We start from the raw sequence: 23,252 nt of genomic DNA on the forward strand, positions 1-23,252 counted from the left end.
CGGCGCCAAACCGCGTGCCACTGGGGCTGCTCTGATGTTTCCTTTTAAATTTACCTAAAGCACCAGACACGTGTTGTTTCCTAGTAATCAGACTCCCAGCATCTTAGAGCCAAAAAATACACCCCTTCTTTCTAAATTTTACTGAAAAGATTTTCTTTTTCCTTCGACCAACAACACTGTAATACAGAGGAGCACATGTACGAAACAGCCATACCTGAAACTGACTCAGAAAATAAGTCTACGACTGCAGGAACTCTCCCTGTTCACAGTAAAGTTCAATCTTCTTGTAAGTCTTCCAGCTCTCCCTCCTTAATATAGACAGGTAAAGGAGACAGAGACTCACACAGGACTGACATTGTTGACATGCAGATATAAATGACTGTAACAATGACACCCCAGGAAATGACTGAGTATTCTAATTATCTTACAGCCCTCACAAAACATGCACTTGGGCACCTGTTTATCCTCCTCAGTATGATACAGTCAACATTAAGGGGAAGAGATTTCTTGGAACTTTCTTCCTGTCACACAAACTTCTCAATCTGAACATCACAGCACTTTAGGAAAAGGATTTTTAAAATTATCCCACTGGGTTTACCCCAGACTCTCAGGGTAGGAAGACATCTTTTTTTTTTTTTTTTTAATTTATTTATGATAGTCATACAGAGAGAGAGGGAGAGAGAGGCAGAGACACAGGCAGAGGGAGAAGCAGGCTCCATGCACCGGGAGCCTGACGTGGGATTCGATCCCGGGTCTCCAGGATCACACCCTGGGCCAAAGGCAGGCGCCAAACCGCTGCGCCACCCAGGGATCCCCGGAAGACATCTTTAAAAGCCCACAGTAGGGGATCCCTGGGTGGCTCAGCAGTTTGGCGCCTGTCTTTGGCTCAGGGCATGATCCTGGAGTCCCGGGATCGGGTCCCGCGTCAGGCTCCTGGCATGGAGCCTGCTTATCTCTCTGCCTGTGTGTGTGTCTCTCTCTCTCTCTCTGTGTCTATCATAAATAAATAAATAAATAAATAAATAAATAAATGAATGAATGAATGATAAAAGCCCATAGTAGCTCTGTGCTGCCCACTGAGGTTCTATCCATTGGCTAGCTATGTGTAGCTTCTGAGCACTTGAAATGCGCTGGTCTGAATTCAAATGTACTCTAGGTATAAAAACCAGATTTTGTGGCTCAGGAGGTTGGGCATCTGCCTTTGGTTCAGGTCATGATCTCAGGGTCCTGTGACTGAGCTTCTCCCTCTCCCTCTGCCTCTCCCTCTCTCCTGTACTTGCTCTCTCTCAAAATGAATAAGTAAAATCTTAAACCAGATTTTGTAGATTAAGTATAAAAGATTGCAAAATATCTCATTATTAACCTACCAAACTGATTACATCTGAAATTGTATCGGTTCCATAAAATATATTATTAAAAATAATCTCAGTTGTTTCTCTCTTTTTATTTAGGAAACTTTACGTTGCTCATGTGGTTTGCATTACAGTTGGATTGTTACAGACCTACATCCCTATAGCAATGCTTAGAGACTTATAGCCTTAGTTCTGACAGCAAACAAGAGCTATCACCTGACATTTTCCAATTACAACTTCCATTTAAAAGCCAAAAGAGGGATGCCTGGGTGGCTCAGGGATTGAGCAACTGCCTTTGGCTCAGGGTGTGATCCTGGGGCCTGGGATCGTCCCATATCAGGCTCCTTGTGGAGAGCCTGCTTCTTCCTCTGCCGGTGTCTCTGCCAGCCCCCTCCCCAACTCTCATGAATAAATAAATAAAATCTTAAAAAAAAAAAAAAAAACAAGAGGGGCTCCTGGGTGGTTCATTCACTTGGGCTCTGACTTTTGGTTTAGTCTTAGGTCATGATCTCAGGGTTGTGGGCATGTAGTCCCACGCGGGGCTCCTCACTTATCGGGAGTCTGCTTCTATTCCACTCTCTCCCTAAATAAATAGATCATTAAAAAAATAATTTAAAAAATCAAAAGAAAATGTATTTTCTGGATTCAATCCATTGAGATTATAATAACAACAACTTAAGAAGAATGTAAAAACAGAATCACTTTGCCCTGACAACATTTTAAAGACTGAGTTCAAAAAGGCAAAAATAGCACAGGATGCAGAAACTACACCTCTTAAGAAAGTAATGTGGGAAATACACAAACCAAATTTTTCTAATAAAATCTGAATGCTGATTATAAGGTAGATCTTTCAAGTGAAATTAACATTTCTTTCATTTTCAGTACCTAGGGCCTCAGAAAAGATAAAACAGGTATGATCCTGTCTTTAATATTCAAGCACCTTCAACCACAAGCAACCACCAACATTATAAAAAGGGAAATACTTGTAACCTAATTCTCTTGTCCAAAACTAAAAAGAAGAAAAACAAAAATCCCACAAAAACCCCACAACTCAAAGGCAAAATCAGAAACACCAGTTTCTTTGGGGGTGAGTAGGCAACCACAAACCTTATGAAATAAGAAAACATTATTTTAAAATAAATACCTCAATATTTTTAGAAGTGTATTTTAAAAGCGAGAAATCCACAACACAGGGCCACCTGGGTGGCTCAGTGGTTGAGCATCTGCCTTCGGCTCAGGACGTGGGATCGAGTCCCATGAGTCCCATATCGGGTTCCTTGCAAGAAGCCTGCTTCTCCCTGTGCCTGGGTCTCTCATGAATAAATAAATAAAATTTTTTTTTTAAACAGTGTTTTTTTTTTTTTTTTAAAGATTTTATTTATTTTTTCATAAGCGACACAGAGAGAGGGAGAAACACAGGCAGAGGGAGAAGCAGGCTCCATGCAGGGAGCCTGACGTGGGACTCGATCCCGGGACTCCAGGATCGCGCCCTGGGCTGAAGGCAGACGCTCAACCGCTGAGCCACCCGGGTGTCCCAATAAATAAAATCTTAAAAAAACAAACAAACAAACAAACAAAAAAAACACATTTCTAGAGGCAAATCATTTATTTCTCTATCATAAGAAATCTTTCTTATTTATTTGATTTTAAAATATTCGCCCCCCCCCCCGTCGTTTAAGGAAAAAAAAAAAAAAAAGGAATTGTATTTCTGAATTCATGAATATATTATTAAAAGGGTAAAGCAGGAGACAGCTCTTTCAAGAATGGAAGTGAAAAGCTTTCTCAGGTGTGCGGACCGGGCCAGTCACTTCTAGAAAACTGTCAATGGGGAAACCATTAAAAAAAAAAAAAAAAAAAAAAAGAATTTGTGGACATTTAGACCAAGGAGTCCCCAGGGCTTCCCCAACAGTTGGCGAGATACTTTCTATGCCCAAAAAGCCATTATAAAATTTGTGGCTGTCAATTTCTTGATCCATTTTGAGGTTCACCAGCTGAGTACCCTCTTCCGATTTCCTCGGGCAGAGGACAGCGTCGCTTCGAAACCCCTTGCTCTTGCATTTAAACACCCAGCTCCGTGACGCTGGAGTCAGTACGCAGAAAGGACCGTGCATATTCTAAAGGGGTGTCGGCGGGCCGCAGCTCCCTGCCCCCGACACCGGCCCCGAGCCTCGCCTCGCGCGCTGCCCCGGGGAGAGGCGCGGGCAGCGCCGTCCTCTGCAGCCTATTTTTGGAGTCTCGGGAGCGGGGCTCCGGGATGCAGCGCACACAACGCGTCCGACTTAAGTTTGCACCGGCAGCAGCCTGAGCATCCGCAGGTCGCCGCCGTCCTAAGCGGACAAACCCGTTTAAAGGTTTCCAACCTCCACGTCAAACCCCTTAACTTTAAATCTTCCCGACGCGCAAGTTACACACAACAATGAAGGTAGAGCCTTGGCCCGGGGGTGAGGACCGGAGCCTCCGGGCGGCGGCGGCGGCGGCGGCGGCGGAGGGCGGAGGGACGACGGCCCCGGGTGGAGAGCGAGTCCAGGGCACCGGGCTGCCCGGAGGGCACGCGGAGCACCCAGGCTGCGCGCGGCGCCGGGGGAGGAGCCAGGGGTCCCGGGGGGCGGGGAGGGGGGCTTCCCGCCGCGGCCGCCCGCCGCCCGCCGCCCGCCGCCCGCGCCCGCTCCTCCTCTCCTCACCTGCGAGTCGGAGGCGAACGCGGGGCTACGGCCGGGCGCCCGCTCTGTTCCCATTCCCGCTGGCTGACATGGCGGCCGAAGAGCTGTCACCCAGCCGGCTCGGGTCTCCCGCCGCGCGGGTGGAGGAGACACCTCTAGCCTTCCCGCCCCGCCTCCCTCTGCGCACCCTTCCCCGCTGGCCGGCTGGCGGCGGGCGGCCAGCGACCGCGGAGCATAGAGCTCGGACGGCTAGAGAGGAAGCGCAACCATAGAGTACTGGTCCAGACGCAACCCGGATGGTCCGTCGGCCTCCTCGTCCGTCCACTCGCAATCCCGGGGCGGCTCGCCCGGACGGAAGCGGAAGTGAGGGAAGTGGCAGGAAGGGGGACCGTTCGCATGCGCAGTGTGCGGCGTCTAGTCGCGCGGGGCCTAGTAGGGTGGTGGGGACCAGCGGCACGTGGGGGTGGGGGTGGGGGCTCTGCACGGAGCTCGCCCGCGATGTGACGCTCGCCCGTTACGCTGGCGCAGACCTCGGAGAGTGAGGATGTCGGTCCCCGCGGCGGGGCTGTCCCCGCGCCTGGCGCTCTCAGCCTTGGCCGGCGCGGGGCGCTTTTGCGTTCTGGGGCCGGGAGCGGCGAGGCGGACGGGCGTGTGCCCCGGGCACCGCCGGGCCCTGTCTGACCTCCACCCGCAGCTGGTGCCCACGGAGGGCTTCAAGGACTCACCGTCCTGGTTCCCCAGGTGCCGCTCAGAGCCCAGGAGCTACATCACCAGTCCGAAACTGGCCACGACCTTGGCGCATATCCTGGAGAACGAAAGGAAAACCCCCGACAAGCTCCTGCTGGAGTGCAATCCAGGTGAGTGCGTCGGGGCTGCGCTTCCTGGATACAGTCACTCCTGCCGACCCCCCCCACCCCCCCGACGGCGCCCGGGAGCAGGTGGGCGGTCTGTTGGGATCCCCACGCGGGAGCGATGTCTGCGGCGCTCCGCCTGCTCCTGGATTTTGCCGACTCCTCCAGATACTTGCACGACCCCCGCTCCACCCCCCCGCACCCCTGGCAAGAACCTGTATTTTTACATACTCCTCCTAGAGAATGTAAGATGTATAGATAGACGTTCTGAAAAAGACATTTTTTGGGGGGGAGATTTTAAGTAATCTCTCTACCCCGCGTGGGGCTCGAACTTAGAACTCGAAGGTCAAGAGCCTAGCACTCCCCAAACTGAAAAATACTTACTTAAAGCAGCACTGGGTGTCACGAGTCAGTTCTGTTTCGATTTGGCAGTATCTTTCATGGTTAAAGTTTCTGTGTAGCCCGCCTATGCGTGGTATGCTAAAGGCATCTTTGTTTTGCTGAGACCTAGTGAAACATTGTGATTAAGAACACAGGCAGGCTTGGCTTGGCTTGGCTTGGCTTGGACACGGTGGATTCAAAGCCAAGCAGCACAGCAGCACTTAGTTGTGATGTTGGAGTCCACTGGTTTTATCCAATCCCCGGTTTTCTTACATGTCAATAGCAGTGTGATATCTACTTTGAGGATGTTGTGAGGATCAAAATTAGGTAATACAGGTAAAATGTCTGCTTTAGTCGATATTCAAAGAATTTTTTTTTTTCTTTTGCAAATAAATCTTTTTGTTCTGTTAATAACACTAGGTCCTGGGATTCTGACTGAAGCATTACTTAAAAGCAAGGCCAAAGTGATTGCCCTTGAAAGTAACAGAACTTTTCTTCCACATTTGCAGGTATCCTTTGTTTCTAAAAATAATTTGTTGCTCAGTCAGCTATCTTTGAATATGTAGGAAAGTGAAAATTAAGAACACAGTTTACTTTTATAGAATCACTTTTGAGGATCATGCTATAAATATATTGTTATCCCCAGTGACTGGAACATTAGTCCAGTAAGTATGGTAGTGTCAATGCTTGTTGAATGACTGACTGAAAGATTGAACTGAAAGATTGAGTTCTGAGATTTGTTCCCTGGGATGCCTCTGTTTCCTCAACATAGAATCTAGGTTAATGGGACTTCATTAACTCTGGATTTAGTGTTTCAGAGGCAAGAAAGGTTCCGTATAGTCAGATACAGTTGCATGTAGTGAAAACATTATCCAAATGGGTTTTTTTAGTGAAATCTGCTACGTTATAGCAGACAGCTTCACTTAACAGTGAAGTGGAAATTAAGTAACTTAACCTGCTTGACTTTGGTTTTTTCATACATAAACTAGAGACCTTAATACCCACTTGTATACGATCTTACTGCAATTTATTTTTATTTTAAAGCCTTTATTTATTTTAGAGAGAGCAAGCGAGCAGGGGTGACAGGGGAAGGGGTAGATGGGGAGGTAGAGAGAGAATCACAGGCCAACTCCCTGCTGAGTGTGGAGCCTGACATGGGGCTCAATCTCATGACCCTGAGATCCTGACCTGAGACATAAACAAGAGTGGGATGCTAACCAACTATGCCACCCAGGAGCCCCTCTTGTTGCTATTTAAATTAAATAAGATAAATTGTACTGTTTGAATCCTAAATGCAATCAAGTTTTTAACTGTGATTTCACTATTGTAGAATTGAATTATTTTTTTTTTTAAAGACTTTATTCATGAGAGACACACAGAGAGAGACAGAGACAGAGATACAGGCAAAGGGAGAAGCAGGCTCCATGCAGGGAACCTGAAGTGGGACTCGATCCAGGGTCTCCAGGATCACACCCTGGAGCTGAAGGCGGCGCTAAACCGCTGAGCCACCCAGGCTACCCCTAGAATTGAATTATTTTAGAATTCTGGCTGTCATATCATTATTATCATTATAGCATGGTATGTGACATTACAAAAGCAAAAAATGTGCATAACAAAGTCTTAATGTATGCATTCCTCTTACACTCCTATCAAACAAAATTCATTAGCTTTTCTTAGTTTAAGATTAAATATTAATCATATTTATTATGACTATTATATTTTAATAGTCATAATACTATTATGACTGTTATATTTTAATAGTCATGATAATTTAATAGACTATTAAAATATAAGTCATAATAATTTAATCATTATTATATTTAAAAATATGACTCTTGAGTAACCCGTGAGGTTATTTTATTGCTATACGTAGAACAATTTGTAAGAATTTCAGTATAATATGTTTTTAAGATACACATTAAGTGAGGGGCACCTGGGTTGCTCAGTCAGTTAAATGTCTGCCTTAGGCTCAACTCTTATCTCAGGGTCCTGAGATCCAGTCCCTCCCCCCCCCCCCCCCCCCCCCGCCCCTTGGGCTCCCTGCGGGGGGGGGGGGGGGGGGGGGGACGGACGACGGGGATCTGCTTCTACCTCTCCCTCTGCTACCGCCCTCCCCCTCCCCCTGTACGTGCTCTCTCTCTTTCTCTCAAATAATAATAATAATAAAAAATCCTTTAAAGAAAAAAGATATACATCAAGTGAGTGTTCTTTTTCTCTGTCATAATGCCACACTCTGGCTTTCTTTACATTGTTGGCTTATTTTCAGCTTCTTGTGGACTCTGGAGTTATTCAATCCTCAGGCCTTCTGTGCTTCTCCCTAGGGGGCCTCATCTGCACCCCTGGGTTTAATAACCTTCAACAAGCCAAGTCCTCACCAATGTATGTCTTTAGCCTGGACCACTGCACTGACCTCCCAATTTAGGCCTACAGATTCTCACCTGGCATTGCCACTTGGTTCACCCAATAGGCATCTCAAAATTAACAGGGTCAAAAATATTTGATTTCTACCCCAGTATGTTCCTTCCCTAGTCTTTCTTAAGGATCTTCACAAAAATGATTATTAGAATTTACTAGATTTAGAAATAGAGTAATATTTAGATTGAAATCAAACACTTAAGAATAATTAGGGTTTTTATTTCATGAGTTTAAATTGCAAATTCTTGAAACCTTGATGTATACCAATAGAATTTTCTGTGCATGAGAACCTCAAAATGCATATCAAGTCACATTGTGCCCTCTTCTATTTGATTTTTTTTACAACTTCAAATTAAGTTTTATGGAGTCTGTAGCTGACCTTGCTCTCACTACTGAGATCTCCAGTGCTACGGCAGAATGAGCACATTGGGGCAGCGAAAAGATTGAGGTATATCAGACCTCTTCCAGCAGACAAGGAGCTTTCCCTCTATAGTGCTTCTGTCTTTAGAAAACAGAAATGAAAAACCCAGGGGAAAATAGAAGGTGATCTACACAATGAGTATAGCCACGTTCATTTGGGAAAGGACTCCTTAAACTCTTCTAGTAAAAAAAAAAAAGGACTGTCTGCCTTTCACTTTAATATTTTTATTGTTTTCCTCTTCTATGAAGCATTTTGCCACTACCTGCAGACAGGTTGCAGCTCTCTGCCTGGGCCCAGATGTGATCTTAGAATCGCTGCCAGTCACCCAGGCAGCTTCCATTAAGCAATCGGATTAGTGTGTGGACACTTTTTGAACAATTGAAGCCATCGATATAGAGATAGCAAAAGAATAAGAATTGGTTGAAGGCTTTTTTGTTTTTTTGGGCTTTTTCTTAGTAGTAGCGTATTTTCATCACTTTTCAGGCATTAATTTCTCTTAACTCTTAAATTTTGGGGTAAATATCTTAAAGTAGATTTTTGAATTGGTACAAAGTATGCATAACTGACAATTTTGAACACGTTATCTCTTTATCTCTTTAGTCCCTGCGAAAAAAGGTGGATGGAGAACTAGAAGTGATCTACTGTGACTTCTTTAAAATGGATCCTAGAAATTTTGGAATAGTAAAACCACCCATTATGATTTCAGAAACACTTTTTCAGCATTTGGGAATAGCAGCAGTTCCTTGGTCAGAAGGTAATTTTTGTCACTCACTGCAGCAAATAGCTTATAATTTGCCAGCTTTCTCCAGCAGTACAGCTTGTCTACCGAATGGATCCGCATCCTGTATAGATGATGCAGTTTATTGGGTGGGCGCTCTTCACTTGACTGGCTTTCCTCTCACATAGCCAGGGTCAGAGCAGCTCCACAGAAGCCATGTGCCTATCAAGGAAAGATGCCCAGGCTTAGTTTTAATTGACTTAATATAGTTTGTTAACGTTTGACTCGACAACCCCAACCTCCTCCTCTTTCTCTGTAGTGGAACCTGTGGACTCTTTGAACTTCAGGATGGTTCATGCTAAGAGCTGGATTCTGAAGAAGCACTTTGAAGGCAGCCCTACTCATACATAGTAACTTTGAGTTAAAGACAATTGAACTCCTGTCCTTAAAAAATGGAGAGGTCCTGCTGGAAGCTTTGTTCCTTACTGTGGATCCTTAACATGAGAGTGGCAGCCAAAAGGTTGAAGGAGGGTGATATGATGATAGGGCAGCAAGTGGCCAGAGTTGTGAAAAATAAAAACTCAGCCTTCCCAGCAGGAACTGTGGTAGTGGCTTCTCCAGGCTGGACATTGCACTGTATTTCTGATGGGAAAGATCTGGAAAGCTGCCTGCAGAGTGGCCAGACACGGTACCAGGGTCTTTGGCTCTGGGAACAATTGGCATGACAGGTCTAATGGCCTACTTTGGCCTCCTTGACATCTGTGATGTGAAGGGTGGAGAAACACCCTTCAAGGGTGGTTAATGCAGCAGCAGGGGCAGTGGGCTCTGTGGTGGGGCAGATTGCTGAGCTCAAGGGCTGCAAAGTTGTTGGAGCAGCAGGGTCTGATGAAAAGGTTGGGTACCTTAAAAAGCTTGGATATGATGTTGCTTTTAACTACAAAACCGTGGAGTCTTTGGAAGAAACTGAAAAAAGCCTTTTCTGATGGTTATGATTGTTACTTTGATAATGTAGGTGGAAAGTTTTCAAACATTGTTATTCCCCAGATGAAGAAATTTGGAAGAATTTCTATTTGTGGGGCCATCATGAGTTATAATAGTACTCGCCCACTTCCCCCAGGCCCACCCCAAGAGAATATTATCTATCAGCAGCTATGCTTGGAAGGGTTCATCGTTTATCGCTGGCAAGGAGAGGTCCGCCAGATTGAAAGGCTTTTTTTGCTGACATGGGTCATAGAGGGTAAAATCCAGTACCACGAATACATCATTGAAGGATTTGAAAACATGCCAGCTGCATTTATGGGAATGCTGAAAGGAGATAATTTGGGAAAAACAATAGTGAAAGCATGAAAAAAAATGGCACATGGAATCTAGACATCATTTGGATGATGACTTAATTTCTTTTTAACCATTTAATAAAAAATGTATGTTACCTTCATTATCTAAAAAAGAAAAAACTTAGTTTGACTCAATAAAATGTGATTTTAGGAAAAAAGTTTTAATTCAAATATTTTTGCTTGTATTCCTAACAGATACTCCACTAAGAGTAGTTGGAATTTTCCCAGCAAAAAATGAGAAAAAGATACTTTGGAAACTTTTATATGACCTATATTCCTCAACTTCTGTATATAGTTATGGACGAGTACAACTAAATATGTTTATTACTGAAAGGGAATATGAGGTAGGTTATTAACAAATACCTGATTAGTTTTTGTTTTGAAAGAGTGCTGTGATCTTCTCTGAATGGTCTTAATCTGTATTTTAATTTGAGCTCATGACATTGTTTTTAAATTTCTGTAATTTTTGAGTTTGATTTTTTAGTCTTTGTGGTTAAATATACATGACATAATATTTACCATTTTAACTTTTTAAGTGTGTAGTTCAGTGACATTAAGTATATTCAAATTGTGGCACAACTGTTACCACCATCTAGCTCTTCTTGGCACATTTTTTTTTTTTTAAAGATTTTATTTATTTATTCATGGAAGACACAGAGAGAGAGAGGCAGAGACACAGGCAGAGGGAGAAGCAGGCTCCATGCAGGGAACCTGATGTGGGCCTTGATCCCGGGTCTCCAGGATCACATCCTGGGCTGAAGGCGGCGCTAACCCACTGAGCCACCAGGGCTGCCCTTCTTGGCACATTTTTATCATTCCATACTAAATTAAACATTACCTCCCCTTCCCCTGAGCCTCCGGTAAACTTTCTTCTATTTTCTATCGCTGTGAGTTTGACTGTTCTAGGTACTTTGTCACTGTTGGAGTCATGGAATGTCGCACTTTTGTGTCTGACTGGCTTCAATTAGCCTAATGCTTTGGTGATTCGTGCAAGTCCTAGCATATGTCAATTACGGTTTTCTTTCTTTTTTTTTTTTTTTTTTTTAGAATTTCAGTTTTTAAGGTAGAAAAATAGGTCATTGCCTAGCTGTACGTATATTTACACACAAGCACATAATGCACATGGGCACACATGCCTTCCACCTTCTGTTTATCCATTCATCTGTCAGTTGGCATTTGAGGTGCTTCCACTTTATTACTGTGAATGATGCTGCTGTGAGATTTGGTGTGCAGATCTTTTCCAGTCCCTGCTTTCAGTACTCTGGGCTATTTACCCAGAAGTGGAATTGCTGAACCATATGGCAATAATTTTTTTTTTAAGATTTTATATATTTTTGAGAGAGAGACAGAGCATGAGAGGTGGGAGAGGTAGAGGGAGAGAGTTAAGGACACTCCCCGCTGAGTGAGGAGCCCAATATAAGGCTTGATCCCAGGATCTTAGGACCATGACTTGAACCAAAGGCAAACGCTTAATGCCCTGAGCCACCCAGGCACCTCAATACTATTAAATTTTTTTTTCTATTTTTTGATTTTTTAAGGGCCCACTCTTCAGTTTTCTGTAGTGTTTTTACCATTTTGTATTCCCACCAACAACGCACAAGAGTTCCGGTTTCTCCATGTTCAGTCCAACACTTCTTCCCTGTTGTTTTATAGTGCCTGTTGTAGTGCTGTGAGATAGTATCCCATTGTGGTTTTGATTAGATTCATGATGTTGGACATCTTTTCATGTGCTTATACACCATTTATATATCATCTTTGGAGGAATGTCCTTTGCCCTTTTCTTTGGGTTTTTTTTTTTCTGTTGAGTTTTAAGAGTTACTTATATATTCTCAGTATTAATCCCTGCTTAGGTATTTGATTTGTAAATTTTTTTTCTCCCCATCTGTGGGTTGCCATTTTATACTGTTGATTGTGTCCTTTGATTCTCAAAGTTGTTAATTTGATGACATCTAGTTTGTCTTTTGCTGCCTGTCCCGTTAGTATCATAGCTAAGAAATCACTGTCAAATCCAAGGTCATGAAGCTTTTCTTGTCTTCTTAAGAGTTTTATAGTTTCAACTCTTATATTCTAGTCTTTGATCCATTTTGAATTACTTTTTTTAATATGGTGTTGGGTAAGGGTCCAACTTTGTTCTTTTGCATATGAGGATCCAGTTTTCCCAGCATCTTTTATTTTTTTTTAAATTTTTTAAAAATTTTTATTTATTTATGATAGTCACACAGAGAGAGAGAGAGAGAGGCAGAGACATAGGCAGAGGGAGAAGCAGGCTCCATGCAGGGAGCCCCATGTGGGACTCGATCCCGGGTCTCCAGGATTGCGCCCTGGGCCAAAGGCAGGCGCTAAACCCCTGCGCCACCCAGGGATCCCCTTCCCAGCATCTTTTATTGAAAAGACTGTCTCTTTCCCCATCAAATGGCCTTGGTACCCTTGTCAAAACATCACTTAACTATACACATGAGCATCTGTTTCTGGGCTATTTTATTACATTAGGTTCTTCAGTGTCTCTTGAGATTGCATATGAATTTTAGGATGGGTTGTTCTGTTTGTGAGAAAAAACATCGTTGGGATTTTGATATGGATTGCATTGACTCTGTAGATCACATTGGGTAATGTTGAAACATTTTAACATTGATCAGTCTTCCAGTTTGTGAACATAGGTTGTTTCTCCATTTATGTTTAGTTTCTTTCATCAGCGTTTTACAGTTTTAAGTGTACGAGTATTTCAACGTACAAGTATTTCAACCTCCTTGGTTAAATTTTTTTTTTTTTAAGATTTTATTTATTCATGAGAGACACAGAGAGAGAGAGAGAGAGACGCAGACACAGGCAGAGGGAGAAGCAGGCTCCTCACTGGGAGTCCACTGTGGGACTCAGTCCCGGGACCCAGGGATCACAACCTGAGCCAAAGGCAAATGCTCAACCACTGAGCCACCCAGGCACCCCTTCCTTGGTTACATTGGTTCCTAAGTATTTTATTCTTTTTAATGTTATTATAAACAAAGTTGTTTTCTTAATTTTACTTTTCAGATTATTCATTGTTAGTATACAGAAATATGCTTGACTTTTGTGTATTATTTTTATATTCTGCAGCTTTGCTGAATTTATGTATTGACTCTCACAGGAATAGTTAGGGTTTTTAGACTACTCTCTGAAATTGAAGGGCCTTCTGAGAGTAGTGTCTGGAGTCTGGAGAGTACTGTTTCTTTGCTGCTCAGAAAGCTTCATATTATTAATCTTGTAATCCATTGTAATAGATGTTTACTTGTACATCAGAGTTATGTGTTAGGATAGTGGAGCAAGAAATGAAAGAGTGGTTTATTCACCAAGACTCAGTAAGGAAATAGTGACGATCCATGGAAAGAGAAGGGGACTCAGAACCTTGAGGCTGTACATACGTTATGTACACGAAAAATTGAAAGAACAAAAACTGGAAATGCTTCATCAGGTTTTACTTTGCTACTAGGGAAATGTTCTGGTACTAATACCATGGACCTTTTCATACGTGTTTTCCTCTGTGTACTGCTCTTTCATTCACTGAGAAAACCACACATCCCTCAAATGTCAACCTGAACAATTCTTGTCTCAAAATTTAATAGCCCACCTGATACATACTTCTGATACACACTTGTGCTTCTCCATGGGAATTCTATGTTTTTGTTTCATTATTTTTTTTTTCTTTAAGATTTATTTATTTATTCATGAGAGAGACAGAGGGTTTCATTATTTCTTTAATGAGATTTTACCCTGATCGGGGTTATGGCTAAAGGAAATCAGTTTCACACACATTGTAAGTGTGATGATGTATTTTAGTATGAAAGTTCAAAAAAGTTTTTCTCTTTTTTGAAATAGTTATGGTAAAAAAAAAAAAAAAGAAATAGTTATGGTTAAGATGTTGCATTTCTTTTTTTTTTTTTTTTTTTTTTTAAGATGTTGCATTTCTAATTTCCTTTAATTTTTAAATACTCTTAAGGTATTTTAAGATTCGGAATTTCATTTTTATTGCTTATAGTTATATAAACCTGTAACTTACTTTCTTTTACTAGAAACTGGTGGCAAGTCCTGAAACTCCACACTTGTATCAAGTATTAAGTGTGCTCTGGCAAGTAGCCTGTAAGATTAAGCTTCTGCATGTGGTAAGTAAAATCCTTCTAAATTTTAAATGCAAGAGATAAGTTGTTTTTATTTTTAATTTTTTAAAATTTTAATTAAATTCAGTTTATTAACATATAGTGTATTATTAGTTTCAGAGGTAGAGTTCAGTGATTCATCAGTTGTGTAGAACACCCAGTGCTCATTCCATCACCTGTGCTTCATAATGCCCGTCATCCAGTTACTCCATCCTCCCACACCCCGAACTTCATTTTGTTTTTAAAAAACAAACTTTCATTTGTTTTTTAAAGAGGCTACATTTCTGTGACCAGTAAATGGAGAAAAATTAAAAATTCATTTTATTATTTTTCCCAGCTATTGAAGATAACAGAGCAAGGTAACTTCGTGCTTATATTTTTGCCACAAATATTTATGTTTTTCTCTGATTATAAAAATAATAACACACTCATTGTAAAAATACGAGACATAAGAAAGGAAGGAAGAAGAAAAGAATTTTAAAAACTCATCACTATAATTCCACTACCCAGAGGTGTCACTATTGACATTTGTGGCCTATTTGTAGCCTTTTATTTTTCCTATGTTTTTTTTTCTTTAAGTTATAGAGATTATATTATTTTGTATCTTATCTTTTTTTACTTAATAGCTAATAGATAATGATAAGTTTTTTTTTTCTCTTGTCACTAGACATTTTTCCCAAGTTGTCTTTTTCGTTTTGTTTTTTAATTTTGAGAGAGTGAGAGAGTGAGCATGAGAACAGGGAGGGACAGGGAGAAGCAGACTCCCTCCTGCGGACCAGGGAGCCCAAAGCAGACACTGAACCATCCGAGCCACCTAGGAGCCCTTTTCCTAAGGTTTATATCTATTTTAAGATTGTATTTATTTATTCATGAGAGACACTGAGAGAGATGCAGAGACACAGGCAGAGGGAGAAGCAGGTTCCATGCAGGAAGCCCGATGCGGGACTCGATCCCAGAACTCCAGGATCACTCCCCTGGGCCGAAGGCAGGTGTTCAGCCACTGAGCCACCCAGGCATCCTCTTTTCCTAAGTTTTTAATGGCCACTTAAAACCTCACTAGAGAGCATTCCCCTTCGTAGTTTATTTCTTTAGGCAAAATCAGAGTCAGCTAATAGAAATATGTGAGCCACACGTATAACTTTACATGTAATGCTATATTTCATAGCAACATTTATAAAAAGTAAAAAAGAAACAGGTGAAACTAATGCTAATATGTCTTTTTTAATCTTCTTGATTTAAAATATCATTTCAGGGGATCCCTGGGTGGCTCAGCAGTTTAGTGCCTGCCTTTGGCCCAGGGTGTGATCCTGGGGTCCCAGGGTCAAGTCCCATATCAGTCTCCCTGCATGGAGCCTGCTTCTCTCTCTGCCTGTGTCTCTGCCCCTCTCTCTCTCTCTCTCTCTCTCTCTCTCTCTCTGTCTCATAAATAAATAAATAAAATCTTAAAAAAATATATCATTTCAGTGTGTAGTCAGTATTTTACAATTAGTTATTACATAACTTTTTTTTAAATGTGTGGGGCCTTTGAAGTCCAATGTGTGTTTTACCCTTAACAGCACATTTCCATTCAGACTAGGTATGTTTCAGGTATCAATAGCCACATATGACTAATGGCTGCTATATTCATAGCAAAGGGCCAGAGTGAAGACAAAACTGATAAACACTATTTCTCTCATATAATAATTTGGTCTTTCACTTTTTTATTTTAGTAGAATTTTTACTGGATGTATGTTTACATATTTGCTGAGCCCTTGTACTTCTAGGGACCTGATGGTTTCACTTCTTAATTCGCCTTGTGTATGTCCCTGTCATCCCATTACTGCTGTCGTCTAGCAACACATTAAGCCCATGCATACTTAGTTGTTAGAAGTTTATCCATTTGATTTTAGCTTTTGTGCCAATTCTGTTTGTTTTCCTCTAGTACATGAGGTTCTTAGATTGGCTTTCTCTTTTTTTTTTTTTTTTTATCAGATTGGCTCTCTGTTCCTTGTCTTTAGTATCTGTCGAGTTCCTACTGTTTTTCTGTCTTCCCAGAAATCTTTCACCCTAGGATTCACAGCATTGCCCCTGCCTGTATACTGTAATGTTTGTATTGCTGTTCTCCATGTCCCTAAAATCCTTTCTTACCTCAGTGATCTCTCATGCTATTGGCTTTTTATCTGGGCCTCCTCCCCTCATGGCTATTGGCTAGTGTCTTCATAAAGCTTCATGAGGACTTTAGCTTTCTGGAGAATCTTCTCTTTTCTTTGTTCTGCAGTATTTATTTTCAAAGGCTCTGTTTTGACTTGTGCCATTGATTAATGTCAGTGTTGATCCAGTGGCTCCTAACCTGACTGTGACCCTAATATGCAAATCTTAGCTGTTAAACTATCTTAAGGACCTGTTTGCATAATTACATTAGGATGCCATTTTATCTAAATAAGTAAGAGAAATAGCAATATCTGGATAGACCTTTGATTCTCATCTTTTTTTTTTTTTTTTTTTTAAAGCACGGAGAGAGAAGAGGGAAGTTTATGGTTTAACTATCCCATGTTGTTTTTCTTAAGTCCGAGTAGAATAGTGACTTGGATTTGATTCATTTTGTTGCTCAAAGGCAGTAGTAACTTAGGGCACTTTGACTAAAGAGAACTAAAAGAAATATTTTGGTTTCATTTACCTTCCCTTAAGGAGCCTTGGTCCTCATTTGGCGTATATGGCCAACGTGGGCGACTGGATGATCTGAAGAATAAGGTAAGAATGAATGAATACCCTTGCCTTTTTCCCTCTAAATGGAACATCCTATTTTCTTTAAGATTTTTTGGTATTCTGTATTTACTTAGATTTTTAATTTTAGGATGTTTGGAAATGTTCTTTAAACATACCTTAACTGCTTTTAATAAATTCAAATTATTTTGGAAAAGAGTAATAATTTTCAGCTAGTTAAACAGTGGATACTAGTTAGCATAGTCATATCTTAAACAGAATTTGACTTCCATCTCTTGAACATACATCTCAAATTTAGAAAATACAGTGATCTTAGGGTACATCTAATTTGATGAGCTAAAGATGCAATTTTATACTCAGAAATCTGTTATATTACTATTTATAATGATGGAGTTCATCAACAGGTATGTCTTGTTTCTTACCCTCAGGGTGGGGCTTTTGTTTGTTTATTTTTTTCCTCTTTCTATAAAACCAAAGTGATAATGTTATAAAGTGATCCTCCATTTACTTTATGTCAGGAATACACATAGCAAAATCAGAATAAAGTAGCTAGGTTTTAAAAAATAATCCAGAGTTTCACTTCAGGATAAAATGCTAATGATGCATAGTTCAGCCTGAAGTCTCATTTGCCTACTTACTTTTTTTTTTTTCCCCCTCACTCCTGCCACTAAAAGAAAAAAAAGAAATGACCAATTTAGAGATGGTCTGACTTTTTAATAATCAGTCATTGTTATGATCACTGAGATTTTAGCTCTATTTCACTCTTCATAAGCATATTTTTGTAGCCTCATAGAATAGAATCAGAGTAATATATTTTGCCTTAAGACCATTAGGAACTTACTTACAAATGTCCCTAGAGTGAACAATCCTGTGTATAAGACACTTGCTCATTTTTTTAGTTATAAGAACTAACGCTTAAAATGGTGTGTTTGGCCAAATTAAATATATAAACTTTAGGGATGGGATCCCTGGGTGGCGCAGCGGTTTGGCGCCTGCCTTTGGCCCAGGGCACGATCCTGGAAACCCGGGATCGAATCCCACGTCAGGCTCCCGGTGCATGGAGCCTGCTTCTCTCTCTGCCTATGTCTCTGCCTCTCTCTGTGTGACTATCATAAATAAATAAAAAATTTATTAAAAAAAAAAAAAAACTTTAGGGATGAAGAGGAGATAACCAGACGTCATGTTTCATGAGAGAATTTTATTCAGATATTCCACCCTGTATCTCTGATATCAGCATGTTCATAATTGCTACAGAGGCACTTGAGACATTTAATCATTCATTAGAGCACATAATTCTTATTTCCATCCAAGTTGTTTGGGGTTTTCCACTTTTTGGAAGCCATCTTTTTATCACTGAAATTTTTTTTTCTTACTTTAAAAAAAAAAAGATTTTATTTATTTATTTGAGAGAGAGCAGGAGCAGCAGAGAGGGGCAGAGGGAGAGGAAGAAGCAGGCTCCCTACTTAGGGCTCCAATGTGGGGTTTGATCCCAGTTCCCAAGATCATGACCTGAGCCCAAAGCAGATGCTTCACTGACTTGAGCCACCCAGGTGCCCCAGAACATTTTTTTCAAAGATATAAATAGCCATTTATTTAACACCAAGAAAGTTTTTTCTTCCCTATTTATCGAGTAAGTATCTGTAACTACAAAACTACCTACAAGCTTGCTTGCTTGCTTGCTTGATTTTTCTTTTTAAGATTTTATTTTTAAGTAATTTAGGTCACCAACCTGGAGCTTGAACTCACAACCCGGAAGATTGCACACTCTACCAACTGAGCCAGCCAGGCACCCCCTACCAGCTCATTTTTTAAAGTCCTCCTCAGGGATACCTGAGTGGCTCAGCTATTGAGCATCAGCCTTCTGCTCAAGATGTGACCCTGGGGTCCCAGGATCGAGCCCCACGTTGGACTCTCTGCATGGAGCCTGCTTCTTCCTCTGCCTGTGTCTCTGCCTGTCTCTCTCTGTGTCTCTCATGAATGAATGAATGAATAAATAAATTAATTAATTAAAAAAAATAAAGTCCCCTTCAAAAGTCTTATTATCAACAACATAGGACACTTCATGCCTGAGGTTATCTCCCTCTCTAATAATTACTAAATATTTTTTTAATTTTATTACCTTCCCTCTTTTGAAAAAAGATTAATCCTTCAAGCAGGCATCCAAAACTAGAACTGGAATTGATTGAAAGTTTATTTTTTAAGCTAATAGATCTTCCACAACAGTATATATATTTAAAAATATGTATGTTTGTGAATGTACATATATGTGTGTGTTTGTGTATATATAGCTAGATAAGTAATAAGGGATCACTACCACTATATGAGATTTCCAGAGGACTTAAATGGAAGGCCTCTCTGCTTTCTGAGGGATAATTTCAGAGGAAAAAAAACATCTTAACTTTATATCAAGGCATATACTTTCTGAATCAGAGTTCTGTATACTAGAGCAGGTTGGTCAGCTTTTTCAGTAAAGGGCCAAACAGCAAATGTTTTATGCTTTGCAGACCACATTAATAGTCTCTGTCATATTCTTTGTTGTTTTGTTCTGTTTTGTTTTATTTTTAACAATCCTTTACAAATGTAAAAACCATTTTAGATCCAACTACACAAAAACAGCCAGGCCACGGACCATAGTTGTAACCCCATAGTTTTTTAAATATCCAAGTGAAAATGTTAAGTCAAGGGGTGCCTGGGTGGCTCAGTCGGTTAGGCAGCTGCCTTCGACTTGGGTCATGATCTCAGGGTCCTGGGATTGAGCTGCTCAGCAGGGAACCTGCTTCTCCCTCTTCCCCCTGCTCGTGCTCTTTCTCGCTGTCTCTCTCAATAAATAAAATCTAAAAAAAAAAAAAGGGAAAATATAAGTCAATAATGGTTTTTTATCCTTAGGATCTGGGGTTGTGTCTCAAACATAGAAGAAACTCAGTATGTGTTAGCATCATATTTGGGATCTGATTTTACCCTGCTTCAAAGTTAATTAGCTGTTATTCTTTCATTGATACTGCCCAAAGGTAGACTCCTGTATTAGATGAAGGACTTTATCTGCCCTACATCCCATGGGGTAACAGGGTGTACCTTAATTGGATGGTGTACATGCTGGGCCTTGCATTGCAACTTAGAAACACTAGGGGATTTCACTTCCTTTATAGCAAATATGAAGCAAGCCTCCTCTTTGCCATGCAGGGAGCCATTATTTCATCCTCCAAGGTGGCTCACTGCAAACAACCCTGAAAAACTGCCCAGGTAAAGAGTAGTTTTAGGGCCTTGCACTCTTGACACATCTAGCAAGAACAGAGAACACTCAGGATCTGTGGTGATGGCCTTTTCAAATAGCTAGTTTGAATGAGTAAATGAACTATGTCTTTTTCTGGCAGTATTTATGACTAACACACTTTATTTTTTTTCTCTCTCCAGAAACCATTAGAACAAATAAACAAACACGAAGGACAAAACATGTGTTTAATTCAACTGACTCCTCATCAGAATTTATTTACAGAGAATTTAACATCTATTAACTATGATGTATTTTTTCTCATGTTAAAGCAGTGTTTTATGAAGCGCAATTTCAAGCTAATGGACCATTTACAGTAAGTAAAAAGAATAAAAGCAAGTATAAAAGTGGCAGTGTTTTTTTTTTTGTTTTGTTTTTTGTTTTTTAAGATTTTGTTTATTAATGAAAGACACCAAGAGAGGGCAGGGACACAGGCAGGAAGAGAAGCAGGCTCCCTGCAGGGAGAGCCTGTTGTGGGACTCAATCCTAGGACTCGAGGATCACATCCTGAGCCAAAGGCAGCCACTCAACCACTGAGCCACCCAGGTATCCCAGAAGTGGCAGTTTAATGTAAGAATTATACTTCATGTTAGAGGTCCATTTTCTGTATCTTGTATATCATGATTAACAGAGTGAGGTACCATGTTTTCATGCATCTATTTCTTCAAAACAGTTCCTTCTCCAGTGCACATTTTGAGAAAAATAAAATTCAATTTTCCGTATAATCTCTTGAGCTTAATTTTTTTTCCATTGAGAAAACAACAGCCTACCAGTTATTTCATCTTTGTCAGAGTATATGGCCAGGATTAACTTAGGTGGAGAACTAGCTGCTTGCCAGTGACCAGGATGGAAGGAGCCTCAGTGGTGACATACCCATCATCTTGCCTTTTCTCACTGCTTATCCTTTGTGGTTTTATTTCCTAAATCAAAGCAGGCACAGATTATTATACCTCCCTAGTCCTCCTGTCCTGGGCCAAATTCTACTAAAGCTTTTAAAAAATTATAGCTATTACTGCCTACTCGGTATCTATGTAACTTTTACGTGGGGCTGTGCACTTTGGAATCAGCAGCCCATGTCTTTGAAAGTACTGTCAGAGAATAGGTGAAACTCTGAATGAGCTGTTGATTGGACAATATTTGTATAAAAATAAATGTTAAGGGGCGCCTGGGTGGCTCAGTGGTCGAGCATCTGCCTTTAGTTCAGGGCATGATCTCGTGGTCCTGGGATCAAGTCTCACATCGGTTCCCCACAGGGAGCCTGCTTCTCCCTCTGCCTCTGTCTCTGCCTCTCTCTGTGTGTCTCTCATGAATAAATAAATAAAATCTTTAAAAAAAATAAAATTAAAAAAGTAAATGTTAAGAATGGCAATAGTCTAATAAATTTTATCTGTTTTTTATCTTATCACCTGTGGTACTGATTGTGTTAAATGAAAATATCAAGGATAAAGGAAATTAGGGGGGTGCCTGGGTGGCTCAGTCAGTTAAGCATCTACCTTCAGCTCAGGTCCTGATCTCAGGGTCCTGGGATCGAGCCCCATGTCGGGCTCCCTGCTTAGCGTGGGTCTGCTTCTCTCTATCCCTCCACCTGCCTCGTGCTTTCTCTCTCCCTCTCTTTCAAATAAGTTTAAGTCTTTAAAAAAAAAAAAAAAAAAAGAATGTAGGAAATTAGGGGTACCTGGGTGGCTCAGTTGGTTGAGTGTCTCTTGATTTCAGTTCAAGTCTTGATTTCAGGATTGTGAGTTCGAGCTCTGTGTGGAGCCTACCTTAAAAAAATTAAAAAAAAAAAGGCAGCCCTAGTAAATATGATAAACCATGGTGAAAAATGTTAAAAATTCCTTTGGCGATCTCTGAATTGAAAGTATGTTTATACCTATGAGCAGGATTCCATTCAAAATCTAAAAGTTCTTGTCAAAGGCTCATTGATGGTTTCTTGCTAGGGTAATTAATAAGGCAGTTTTTTTGCTTTATAATTTATCACCAGCAATTGTTAAATAAAAAGGTGAAACCTATTTCCTCTTTGACATCTCCTGGATGCCAGTTTCTGCTGTTTGTACTTACTGATGTATTACATGGACCTAAATGTAGTTAAGAATGCTTTGCAAAGAGAATTAACAGATGGAAGAGGTAGGCAGAAGAATTGTTTTGGGGCAGCCTGGATAGCTCAGTGGTTTAGAGTCGCCTTTACCCCAGGGCGTGATTCTGGAGACGTGGGATCAAGTCCCATGTCGAGCTCCCTGCATGAAGCCTGTTTCTCTCTCTGCCTCTCTCTGCCTTTCTCTGTGTCTCTCATGAATAGATAAATAAAATCTTTAAAAAAAATTATTTTGAAGGGCAATGGTAGACTAGAATTTTGTGTAAGACTTGATGAGAACACGTTAAAAGTCCAAATTTGCTCTTTGGGTGATAGGTAAGCCATGAATCTTTAGAAATAATGGTAAAAGCTGCATATTTTATGCAGGCTCTTAAACCAAATAAGATTAATTATAGATCCATAAATTAAGCATCTTAAGTTGGGCATAGAAGCCATCTCTACCAATATTTACTGCAGTTATAAAAAGGAACCAAGCAGATTTACTTTGTGTTTCTTTTGCAGGTTATTGAGTCCAGTTAATGCAGCAGCTATATTGAAGCAAATAGGGAAAGATGGAGACATGAAAATAACAGATCTGTATCCTCAAGACTTTAAACAGCTTTTTGAAGCTATAGAGTATTTCAGAGAATCTTGCAGGTGGCTCTTGGATGATTGTATGGAAGAAATGATCATGTAGGAACTTGATTGCCCATACCTGAGCCATTGATATATTTGAAAATTATGGCACAAATGGAAGAGAACCACATTTGAAAAGCTTCCAGCCTTTCAACAGAAGATAACTCTTCTTGTTTTGCAGATTGAGCAGATAATTTCTTTTGAAGGTGATAGTTTCCTAAATTGGATAAAACCGTGGCTGCCATTATATTCACAGAAAATAAAATGAAAACTTCAGTTAATTGTGGATTTGATCAGATTGCATTTGTTTTGTTT

At 40.7% G+C, this 23,252-nt stretch overlaps 2 protein-coding genes and 1 pseudogene across 5 annotated transcripts in view; 2 read left to right on the top strand and 1 right to left on the bottom strand.

Moving 5' to 3' along the window:
- CNST (consortin, connexin sorting protein) overlaps positions 1-4,343 on the bottom strand; it is a 122,610-nt gene extending 118,267 nt beyond the window's left edge. For 2 of the 4 annotated variants that reach the window (XM_077901358.1, XM_077901359.1), the window contains exon 1: positions 4,034-4,343. The gene's annotated coding sequence lies outside the window, so the exon portion shown is untranslated. The remainder of the gene's footprint in view (positions 1-4,033) is intronic. The other 2 variants (XM_077901360.1, XM_077901361.1) reach the window with 2 other exon arrangements.
- A 128-nt stretch (positions 4,344-4,471) lies between these two features.
- Positions 4,472-23,218, top strand: TFB2M (transcription factor B2, mitochondrial). Its single transcript, XM_077901362.1, has 8 exons — positions 4,472-4,869; positions 5,665-5,753; positions 8,681-8,834; positions 10,328-10,476; positions 14,176-14,265; positions 16,927-16,989; positions 20,374-20,546; positions 22,824-23,218. Exons 1-8 carry the CDS (start codon positions 4,557-4,559, stop codon positions 22,996-22,998), a joined length of 1,206 nt encoding a protein of 401 aa, XP_077757488.1. The 5' UTR covers positions 4,472-4,556; the 3' UTR covers positions 22,999-23,218.
- Positions 8,863-10,233, top strand: LOC144315985 (prostaglandin reductase 1 pseudogene; annotated as a pseudogene).
- Positions 23,219-23,252: the final 34 nt, after the last annotated feature.

The sequence above is a fragment of the Canis aureus genome, chromosome 6 (assembly GCF_053574225.1).
Source record: "Canis aureus isolate CA01 chromosome 6, VMU_Caureus_v.1.0, whole genome shotgun sequence".
In the NCBI taxonomy this organism is placed as follows: Eukaryota; Metazoa; Chordata; class Mammalia; order Carnivora; family Canidae; genus Canis; species Canis aureus.